The sequence below is a fragment of the Astatotilapia calliptera genome, chromosome 13 (genome assembly GCF_900246225.1).
Source record: "Astatotilapia calliptera chromosome 13, fAstCal1.2, whole genome shotgun sequence".
NCBI lineage: Eukaryota > Metazoa > Chordata > Actinopteri > Cichliformes > Cichlidae > Astatotilapia > Astatotilapia calliptera.
Genome location: NC_039314.1, coordinates 3,770,874 through 3,782,744, shown reverse-complemented (window position 1 = coordinate 3,782,744; position 11,871 = coordinate 3,770,874). Strand labels below are relative to the sequence as shown.

Genomic DNA, 11,871 nt, shown 5'->3' with positions numbered 1-11,871 from the left:
ACCACCATGTAACAAAGTGAGTGATGAGTAGTCAAGCTTAGAGCGCTGTAGCATTCATTTTAGAATCACAGTGGCAACACTTTGAAGTCTATGTGGTGGTTTTCCACTTTGTTTTGTGTTCAAATGTAACCTTAAAAGAAAAACTGCTCTTTTTAAGAAAAGGATTTATCTTATTATCTGGGACTGTAGCCGAAGGTTCATACTGGTAACTGGTAATTATGTCACAGTGTATTTCAGGACATGCTACTGAGCAACATGAAAGAAATATAAAAACAAAAAGCAGCATAACAAATTACTTTTTACTGGGAAGTAATCAAATTCATTTCTTTTAAGTAATTGTAAAAGAAACACTAGATATGACCGTAATGTTATTAAACTGAATTAATTTGGTTACAAAAATCCAAACAAAGCATTGGGTTTGGCTCCGAAACTGTCAGCCTGCTGGTTGACGTGAACAGACAGCCTGCTAAGGAGTCAAATTCCTGTTAGCTCGCTGTATCAGTTCACCTCCATGCACCTCCACCTAAAAGGTTTTTGAAACAGTAGCAGGTTCTACATGTCAGTTTTGTAAGAAACTACGCAAAACATGTAGGTGGCTATGAAGCAGTTCGTTGGAAAAGTTCATCTGACAACAGTGTTATGTTCCCGATACCTGTTGAAACTTGTGTTTTTAAGTCATTAGAGCCACTAGAAATGCAGTTTATGAGTGACAGCCAACTTACAAGGAAAAGACAAATGCTCAGACATGAGGATGTTTTTATTTATGCATTTTACTCACATAAAATTACATGTAGTGATTGATGAATGCGAGAATATAGCATCATTTTGTAATTGTTTATTAATACTGTTTACCCTTACTAAATGGTCTATGCTACTTACTGTATTTGTTTTATACATAAAACACTTTCAGTTGTTCGAGCTCATTTAAAGAATTCGTGCTCCCCTCCCAGCATATGTTTCAATGCAGGTGTGATTTGACGGTTGATGCTTAAGGTCTCTTCCTCTCTGGGTTTTGGATCACAACCAAGGCGACAGTCCCCTCAGCTCTCTGCCACTGGTATCTACGACAGAGAAAGTCACTGCATGCAAAACCACACTGGAAACCCTGGAGAGTTCACTTTCAACACTTTTGATCCAATAATTTGTACACTCAGTGAAAGAGTTTGTGATTTACTGACAACTTGATATTGACTTACTGGCTCTGCTCGGGAATGAGCAAACTGTCTCCTGCAGGAAGACTGAACTCCTGCTCGTTCATAGTCACTGTGGAAGATCCCTCCTAAGAAAGAGATGTAGAAGAGGAAGGGAGATTTACATGTGCGTCCAGGGACAGACTGTTGGGACAGACTCTGCATACATACCAACTGCCAAACCCACACATCAGTTTGGGGTGTTGTCATCTCTGTGAGTCCAGGTCCGAACACCATCGCCTGTTGGGGAGGCAGTAAAAAGAGTCTTGTTTATCACTATCATTACCTACAACACGTCTAGTCTCCTGTTATTTCAACAATAATTATACCTTTGACTTGTACTTTTAGTATCAAAACATCCTTTCTGCCGGATAGACCGTACTATACAGTTGTGGTCAGAAGTTTACAGACACTCATCATGGGCATGTAACTTTGTCATAGTAATTTTGTTCCAGTAGTTTCCAGGTCAGGGTAGGCTTGTGCCTTTGTGGCCCCTGGATTGTCCCTGAAAGTCCGAGCCAATACCCTCTCATGTGAGGGAGACAATTTGTGTCTTCTTGTGGTGGCACACACATTAAACCTGTACTTACAAATATTTATTTAAGGTGTGATCTTGCAACCTACAGTTACTTAGTGCTTTCAAACAAATCTTGTTTATACTGGCAAATAGAAACAACCATTGCCAGCAGTCAACCACGATCTCTGACAAGAAGCTGGTCTTAAAGGACACTGCAGAACCTTCAGGATTGCTTATTAAAAGAAATAAGTGAACGTATGTTTATATTTGAGTGTGTTTGTACACGTTTGACCCTGCATGGATTTAAGAAACCAAAATTGTAACTATATATGAGTGCAGGCCTAAATGAAATGTTTTACTGAAAATGGCTGAAAAAAACCCTGATCAACCATCTCATATATGATCATTACCTGACACTAGGTTTCTTACCTCAGTCTCAAACTGAGCTCCGAACATGTCGATGGGCCTGCCATTCCCCAAAGACGGCCTCTGTTTTTCCAGCCAGTCTTTGAAGGAGAAGGGCGTCATCACGTTCATGGTGTTCAGCTGGAAAGGAGGTTCCCTGAAGACTTCATCTATCCATCCAATAATAAACATTGACACCAGCTCAAAGTTTACAGGGACTTACAATTTCTTCTGAACAACTCACTTGGATCAGGTTTTCCTGTTTTGCACTGCTTGGATGCCATGAACCTGAAAGTAAAATACAGTCAAGTCAACATACTTAAAAGAAAGAGCATGATCTGAGTATGACTTGTAAAGATGAAAAGATGCCTTACTCCTTGATTATTGGCACCAGCTGGGTTCCTAGATCCTGACAGTAGAACCATTTTTCAAATAGGATGTCAGTGGTGTTGTCTACATGGTACCTGAGAGCACAAATACATGCTAACATAAAAATCTGTTTACAGGACAAATGTGTTTCACTAAGATCTAAGACTCAATTCAATAACATTGTTATTTATCTATTGTAGGACCCTACAATAAAACTGAACAAATCCAAGGCATCACTTAACATTTATCATTTATATATAAAAAATGTAGCCAGTGGTGTAAATACATATCATTAAAGGTTTATTTGTTCAAATAATTAATCATTAAGCAAAATGTGCTGGGTATAATCTGAAGTATACCAGTCCCATAAATTTTATTTGACCAGATTCAATAAAGTTAGACATTTTACATTGTACTTATTTTTGTTCTTGCTTGTACTTGAAAATTGATTAATTAATTAAAGTAGTTTAAGTCATACATTTTTATGAGTGTAGTTTTAAGTCTTACTTAATACAGCATGCTGTCTATTTAGTAAATGATGGTCCTGTATAGAGAAAAACAGACAGTAAGGAGAGTATTTGTAGAGCAGGGGTGTCCAAGTCCAGCCCTCCAGAGCTACTATCCTGCAGCTTTTAGATGCAACCCTACTCCAACACAGCTGAATCAAATGATTGGATTACCTCCTCAGCATGGCATCAAGGTTGGCAAAGGCCTGATAACAAGCCATTCATTTGATTCTGGTGTGTCGGAACAAGGATGCATCTAAAAGCTGCAGGACAGTAGCTCTGGAGTGGTAGTAGGACTGGAGTTGGACACCCCTGCTTTAGAGTATAGCCGGGTTGTGATTTATGGAGGGTCAGGAGTGCCAGAATGAATTAATTAGCAATACCATTAAATTATTAATTAAATGTTTACTAAATTAATTAAATTTGGAATTTATTAATTACATAAATAATTAATTTACTGCCTATTCATTTTATTCAAAACATGTAATTATTTATTTATTTATTTCCTATTCTAATTAATTAATGACATGTTTAATTAATGAAATTATATATTTAATAGGGGTGCAACGATACTCGTATCGATGTTGAACCGTTCGATACAGTGCTTTCGGTTTGGTACGCATAAGTATCGAACAATACAAAATTTTTAATTTATTTTATCAACTTTTCTTTTGACGATGCTGTCTGTGTTGAGCGCTCAGTCGATATGCGCTCGACAGTGCGGAGTAGTCGAACACAGATTCACTGAGAGCAGCGCAAGCTAGCAGGCAGAAGTTAAGCTCACCTTGCAACATGGCAAATTGAACCTCCCCCACCCTCATTCAGATCTGGCGTTTGGAATTATTTTGGTTTTCATGTGACGTATGACCCTGAAGGTAAGCGCGTCATGGACTAAAGTAAAACAGTATGTTGGATGTGCCACGCAATGCTCAATTACATGGGTGGGAACTAGTGGTTAGCGCAGTTAGCTTGTTAACGTGTTGACGCCGTCCAGCCCCACGCACAGGGCGGTAGCTCGTTAACAGAGATTTGCCGTGTTGTGACGTTAACGTCATTTCAGATTAACGCTGACAGCACTAGTGGGAACAAAATGAATATGACTGCACATTTACTCCGACATCATCCTAGTGCAAAGACAAGTGGAAGCAGACAAAAACAACAAGCACGCATGCTACAAACTTTACCCGAGTCATTTAGACAGCCGTTAGCACATGATTCTCCTTATGGGGACCTGATATGTTTAATATGCTGCTGAGAATATAGCCCAGAAGAAGCGTATAGTATAGCTTTTATTTTGGAAAGAGACATTTCTCTGTAATAAACTCTCTTTTCCAAAGATGAGTGATTTCTCGATCAGATACTTATTTTTTTCTTACTTTGTTGTTTCAGCAACATTAAATTTAAAAACTGTACTTTTGAGTTAAAATATATATTTATAATTTTAATAAATGACAAATTAAAAAAGCATGAACATTTTTTTTGTATCGAAAAAATATCGAACCGTGACACCAAAGTATCGAACCGAACCGTGTGTATTGTTGCACCCCTAATATTTAATTGTGTATTTATTTAATGATTTTGGCACTCCTGGCCCTCCAATTGACATGGGGACTGTTAAATCCCCAAAATGCTGCTGCTGTAATTTGATTATGTTGTCAGATTTGAATTTGATTTTATTTGTTGTAAAAATGTAAATTTGTTACATACTTACAAGGTAAACATTCAAGTTTACATCGAATCTGGTCAAATAAAATATATTTAACTGGTTTACAGTTTATACCACACGTTTCATTACTGATCTTTGAAAAACCTCTTTTTATGTCAGCTGAGTTTTAATTAAACTTATTGCCTCGTGTTTATGAGGGCAAAGAATCTTTTCTTTTTAAGTGTCCTGTCATGTTTATGACCATTCATCATTTTTCTGTTGTCAACAACTCTCTAAGAAAAAATGCAGAAAATCGAAACTGCCACAGCAGTGAACCTCAGGCAGTCGGTTTCAGTGAGCAGTCTTCTCCTTTCCATCACCAAGCCCACGGTGTTAGCCTGCCTCTGGGGGGAGTGAGGGATCCGAGCTGGCAGCAGAAACATCTAGAATTTGAGACAAAAAGTAGTGGAATGCACAGTGAAGCAGATTCACCTGAGATAAAGCTTATTGCACAAGCTTGCTGTGCTTCCTTATTTCTAATCAGCAGAGAGCGATGGGAACTGGAGCAGAAAAATAGTTTCCAGGAGGGTTTAGTGCAGTTGTCTATCTCAACCAGCATTTCACTATTATGTATAAAAAAAATTTATTCCTGTTTTGAAAGATGACCAAATAATTTCTATGTTCTCTGTTAAATAAGTATCTTACTACAAATTTAGAGCTAACACACTACATTGTGGGGGGCCTAAGAGACCTGGGCCCATCCCGACTGGCTGTGAGAAGAATTTTCTTAGGTCTTATCTTCAGTTACTAAATGTGGTTTTGTTTGTTTGTTTGTTTTTTTAGTAGACGGCTTTTATGACATTATCACTGACAAATTCTGACTATTCACTACAGCCTGTTTCACATTTACAATTACCTGTTAAATCTGAGCAGCACAGCGCGGTTCAGCACAATGTGAAGAAACGTTCCTCTACTTTATTTGGGCGCTGCTGTAGACGGCTCAGGTTGTGACATGGGTTACTGAACTTGTATGACTTCCTTATGTCTAAAAGATATTTACACCAGTCTCATCGGGAAAAACCCAATTGTTAACAAATTGGTTTTCGCAGGTTTTCTTCCTCCTTTTCACAGGAGGAGTATACTTCAGGGTCTGTCAGTGTAAAATGGGAGGAAGGGGCTACAGCATGCAAGTCAATGCATCAAATATATTTTCTTTTGAAAGTATAAAAAATGTGGAGAATAAATGGTTGTTCGAGCTGAAAGTTTCAGTAAAGTTCAGTGGCTCTGCAGCACTCACTCTTTCTCACTCATCTGATATTTAATTACAATCTCTTTGTTTAAGTGAATAGACGGCCTGTCTCAGTCTTCACAATTAATAATGATGGATTGGGAATTGTTTTCTTAATCTTTTCACACATGTGTAGCAGAAGTATTAAAAATAATAATCTGTGCAATTAAAAGGCCCAGACCAATTTACTCTGGACCCACCCAGAGGTAGAATCCTGCAGCTGCTCTTGCATAAACAGCTTAATTAATGCTTTTTAAAAAAGTGTTCTTTATGTTTTATGCAATTGTACAGTTAAATTCCATCTGAATGAATGAATGTGTATTTGTGCACAGCAAAGTACGAAGCAGAAACATAAAAGTTTAGAGCTTACCTCTCCCTCTTTGATGTGTACATCCTTGTGTTTACCATTTTCAATCACCTTCAGACACATGTCCCCCTTCACCTGGTAGAATAACTACTTAAAACAGAGAGAGAAAGACAAACGAAGAATGGCAGTGGGTTAAATACATGTTATAAATATTTATTTGCAGGCATCAGCAGATACTTCAGTTGTGGAAAAACGGTTAGTCACAATTAACATAAAGACATCTCAGACCAACCAGTCAAGGCTCAGTCTGGATAATGTAGTACATCAATACTGAAAGAACCAAGAGGGAGCTATAACACAGAGGGTCCCAAATGCAAGGAATCAAATGTCAATATTATGTTTAGCTTCTTGATATTTCTTAAAGGGCAGTGAATCCTTTCAGCTACTTTAGTCAAAAGTATTTCCATTGGCAGAAATGTAGACACTCCGTGCTTCGTGTTAGGAACAAAAAGATCCTACACTGATTGATCAAAATCAAAATTATTAACCTAGAGAGGACATGCTGAAAATCACATAAAAAAACAATGCAGCAGGCTAGTCTAATTTACCAAAATCAAAATTTTATTGCAGCAAATCAATCAAATGGTCCTCAGTAGTTTGTATGGACTCCACCAGCATGTATGCATGCCTGGTAATGTCAGGCATGCTCCTATTGAGATGGCGGATGGTGTCCTAGAATGTCTGGACCGGGACATCGCTGAGCTCCTGGATAGTGTGAGGTGCAACCTGGTGGCATCAGATGGTCCCAGAGGTGAGCATGGAGGCCAGTAAGTGGTAATTCTTTCATTCTCAATGAACTGCCTGGAATGTCTCACCACATGAAGCTGGGTGGGTATTGTCGTGCACGAAGAGCAACTCAGACCTTCCGTGGCCCTGTCCAGCTCTCCTAGAAAAACTGCCTGTCTCTGTGCTGGGAGACTCAGCAAACCTTATGGCAATGCCACATATTGCTCTGTCATCCTTGAGGAGTTCAACTGCCTCAAGAACTACCTCTGTAGTGTCCACATATCACCTTCCTTTAATTTTTTTGAGCAGCATATTTACCACCCTGCTCATCCATGAAAACTAAAAGGTCAGAGGTGGGTAGAGCAGCAGTAGGACCCTAATAGAACAGGCTTTAATGACAAAAAAATGACAGTTACTAAGTCAGATACAGCATGAAAGGAGTAGATGGAAGGGAGGTGGGTGGCAAAGTGGCTTGCAGATGTGTAGCAACTGACAAAGCAGCTTAAATAGAGCGCCACATATAGCCATATATGTGATGTGTGGATTGTATCACTCGAGCCTTCAGCTGATATGAGTGGGCATTTCTTGGAGCTGCAGCTGACCTTTACTTCATGGCCTGTTTGAACAAACACCATGTTTAGATTTACAAACAAAGAGCTCATACGTGACTCTGATTCAACTGATTGAGTGTGATGCAGTTGGTGTTCAGCAAGAAGCATGACAACAGTCTCCAGGATGTAGGCACACGTTTCTCTCTCAGTCACTGAACAAGAAATGTATGGATAATCAAATAATCAGCCTCAATTAAAATCAAAAGAAGAAAACCCATAGAAATAATAATAATAATAATAACATTCATGAGCCAAACCAGAAGCTTATCTTCCTGTGTTATGGCATAAATATTTATGACAGTCAGATTCCTCAGACTGGCTCAGGCATTTAGTGGGTTTGGTTTTTCTTTTTTCCCCACAATCTGCCAAGCGCATCAAAACTTACTGGATGGCATTTCTAATCTAATCTTTCTTCCTTTCTATTTTTAAACACAAACTCTGCTACAAGAACTGTAGTTTCCATATAATTATGTTATATTAAGAGAGTCATAGTTACTCCCGCCGTTGACTGCACTTCATTGAATTTCTTCACTTTAACATTCAGAGCATTGGGCAGAAATCACATTGCGTCAACACCCACCGTGGGCCTTCGTGATGCTTTGTTTTAATTAATATGAACCAACTTAAATTAATTAAAGCCAACAACTTTGTTTTAAAGCTTAAAATTAAATGTGCAGAAACTTGCAGCTTTCACAAAAAATCATGAGTAACTGTCAAAAAAGACAGAAAAGATCTGTATTTTTAGACCATGTCAGAAATTACCACAACACTAAAAAGGGTATCCTGAGTCATGATTCAGTATCAGTGAATGTTTAAAGTTGTGAAAGTGGCTGTCAGCTGACACACTTTATACTTTGACACAGAAGCAAAAAAACCCAGTAGCAGCAGCTGGCCAAATAGCCTAACCAAGCACTGCAACACGTGGGTGGAACTGGCCCTAAAAGGACAAATGAAGCAACTTTGCGAAAAACTGTAAGAAGCTAACTAATGTTGTCTTTTGTATTAAATTGTAGGTTCTTCTGCTTCCATGGTCCATGTTTGTTGCTGGAATGAGGGAAAAAAAGAGACTAGTCCAACTCTCACCTCCTCCCCTTCCTCTATGTGATAATCCTTCCTGGTGTTAGGGCCTCCGACAAACATGACAAGCAGCTGGGAGAAGTGCCTGAGACAAAGAGGAATTAAAATCATGTCAGTGCATGCACTGCGTGTCCTCGCAGTTCAACTGACTGAATCCCAAGTGTTCAAACTGCCACATAAATTACACATTGCTCAATAATTACAAAACTCAATTCACATTTGCAAAGAATAAAGAGTGAGAGTGTAGCTAAGAGTAAATGTGTTACTTACATGAGTTTGTTGCACACTGGGGGCAGGAAAGCATTCTGATTTTCTGCAATCCAGTGTTCCACATTGACCTGAAGAGTACTGCTGTTCATTTTGATGTGATTTGTGCTGCAGAATGTAGCCTCTGGGACTCTCTGTCAGCTGTTATGACTGCTTTAAGCAAGAGGACACATAAAGTCCAAAATGCAGAAGTGGGAGTAAGCAAATCGGGGTGGAGCACAAGGGTTAAAGGTTGTTGTTTAATAAGTAACATAATGCTGTCCTGCAGACCAAATGGAATCCTTTGCAACGTGCACAACGCCACGATGGGAGCAGTTTTTACCCAGCCTACGCTGTACAAAGGGTATTTGAGGTCTAGTTGAGGTAAAAAATTATTCTCACTCAGTTTTCTGCTTCATTGGTGGTTGTATATTTTGGTTGGGTTTCAATCAACTTGTAATTAAAGTCCGTTCCTTTAATTTTCTATTTTTATTTAAGTGAAAGCACACAAGTTACACTTATTGTGCATTTTGTGTAATCTAAAACTGTTGGGTTAATCTGACTTTAAAACAAACACAAAAAACTTGCTTAAATCATGCTACCAATTCATGTAATAAAATTAAGTTCTCTGTTCTTTCAGTGGTGTTTTTTTTTTTTTTTGGGGGGGGGGGGGGGGGTTGTGTATAACATGTAAAATATTTAGCATCCTCTTAAAATTCAATATAGCATAAAGGTTAAAAATCCGACCTGTATGCTCATTTCGAACCAGAAAACTGTCCTGGGGTCAGTCAGACCAATCAAACTTTTTATTTTATTTCTGGATGGATGGATGGATGGATGGATGGATGGATGGATGGATGGATGGATGGATGGATGGATGGATTTGTGGATGCTGCATCCTCCAGCCTGAAGAGGAGAGGGACCAGAGGCCATTCTGGCTCATTATCAGCACACACTTCAAAAGCTACAAAACACATGGGTGTACAAACATGGTGAACAAAAAACATTGATCTAGTCAAAGTCAAAGTCAACTTTATTTGTCGATTCTGCCACATGTACAGGACATACAGAGAATAGAAATTGCGTTACTCTCAATCCCTAGATAAATAGCAAATCTACTTGGATTTTCCAACACAACCATCTATGAAGTTTACAAAGAATGGTCCAAATAAGAGAAAGCAACACTTTTCTGGGGGAAAATGCCTTGTGTGTGCCAGAGGTCAGGGGAGAAAAACCAGGCTGCTTTGTGCTGGTAGAAAGGAAACAGTAACTGAATAATCATTACAACCAAGGCATGCGGAAGAGCTCTGAACCTGACCCCAACAGGTCGCAGCAGATGACATTCTAAAGGGTTTACTAACTTTTGAGAATCAACGATGAATGAAGATGAAAGTCTGTGTGAGATATTTGGTCATGGGCAAACAATACACTGACCAATAAAAAGAGTCAGGTTTAGTCAGCCAAGTTTACATAAAGCCACAAAAACATCCACCACAAAGAAAACTGAAGTGAAAATGGTAATTTAATCTGTTCAGTATCATATCTGCTGTACAAAGTGTGCTTAGAGTTAAGACATTTAATCAACTGGTAATCACTTAACCTTCAGTATGAAAACAAAACAATTAACTATACTATTGACAATGTTTTTGATGCAAGCTCTGTCGTGTTTTCAGTGTTTTCTTGCCAAGATATGTTGAGCAAGATTCATCACAAGAGCAGTTGCTTCTTCCTTATCGTATTATATTGTGTGACTAATATATTCTTTGCTGAAGAATTATGTGACCAGTGAGCAGCAAGTACATCAGAAATTTGAAGTTCAGTGGAATATGAACAAAGAAGTCCTTCAAGTGCTGTTCAGAGATATTTAGTAAGTAAAAACCTGCCTCCTAGTGGGCCCACTTGAAATGACAGTTTTACAAGTAGCTCACATTTTTTAAACATATGCAGCAAAAAAGTATATGCTGTAAGTTATCGAGAGCATAAACAGATTTTGCTGTTTAAACGAAATTTTAGGTAACTTATCAAACTGTATATAAATGAAGACGTGTAAGTGCACACAGCCATGTGGAATGTTTTAGACAGTTAAAGTGTATTTTGTCCCAAAAAAGAGCTTGGGAACATGGTTATACTACTTCTGTTAACCCCATTCAATAAAAAGCTGCGTCTACACTTAAGGCACATTTTTTTTATCCTTTCAAATCCATCGTGCTGGTGTGCAGAGGTGTACAAAGTTAAACTACCACTGTCCAAAAACATATTAAACTCGCTGTAGATGCTTTTAAAGGAATTTCCGCCAGTTTATTCAAAGAGTGAAAGTCTGAGTTAACTCTATGCCATAAACAAAATAAGAAAAAAGAAAGAAAATACTTTTATCTATCTAGTTATTGTAACTAAAGTTATATTTTGTTGCATCTGTTATTTATTGTTTTTTTTCTGTGAGACGGTCCCCCCCTCGTGGTCACAAAGGTAATAAAATATCATCCCAATACAACAGTTACGAAGTATTTATTTTGTAGACAGACTGTACATAAAGTCAGAACGCGTCTATCAATTACAATTCAATTAATATTTTTAATGTACTTTTAATTTTATGAAAACTGTTTAAGCGGGGTCATTCAATGAAGGGATAAAGACTTAATTGGTTCTCTTCCTGTGTGTTCCTTTTAACCCATCACAACCAACATTAGCTTGTGTACACTCAAATTAGTAACGTGACCTCTAATCAACGTATTATATATTTTTATACTTAGTCGTTTTGAAGCTTATTATTTATTTAAGTATTGATTATAGTTTATATGTTATTCCTGATACACTTTTTTAAAGAGAAAATTGGATGTTAGCGCTACCTGCATCCGCTCGTGTTTTGTTGGGCTCATCAGGTTCAAGCTAGGCCTCGGTGGTCACGTGATTTGTGGCCTCACTGA

General features: G+C 38.2%; 1 protein-coding gene across 2 annotated transcripts; it reads right to left on the bottom strand.

Moving 5' to 3' along the window:
* Positions 1–739: 739 nt before the first annotated feature.
* Positions 740–11,850, bottom strand: haao (3-hydroxyanthranilate 3,4-dioxygenase). 2 transcript variants are annotated; one of them, XM_026189483.1, is made up of 12 exons: positions 11,794–11,850; positions 9,695–9,853; positions 8,972–9,118; positions 8,708–8,786; positions 6,291–6,374; positions 4,969–5,075; positions 2,487–2,576; positions 2,357–2,400; positions 2,137–2,282; positions 1,362–1,430; positions 1,197–1,279; positions 740–1,061 (listed from the first exon to the last, which is right to left on the bottom strand). In XM_026189483.1, the coding sequence occupies exons 3-12, from the start codon at positions 9,058–9,060 to the stop codon at positions 989–991; spliced, it is 864 nt and encodes a 287-aa protein (XP_026045268.1). In that variant the 5' UTR covers positions 9,061–9,118; positions 9,695–9,853; positions 11,794–11,850; the 3' UTR covers positions 740–988. The 2 variants fall into 2 exon arrangements, with proteins under 2 accessions (XP_026045268.1, XP_026045269.1); XM_026189484.1 differs by lacking the exon at positions 9,695–9,853 and having other exon boundaries at positions 8,972–9,121; positions 11,794–11,812.
* Positions 11,851–11,871: the final 21 nt, after the last annotated feature.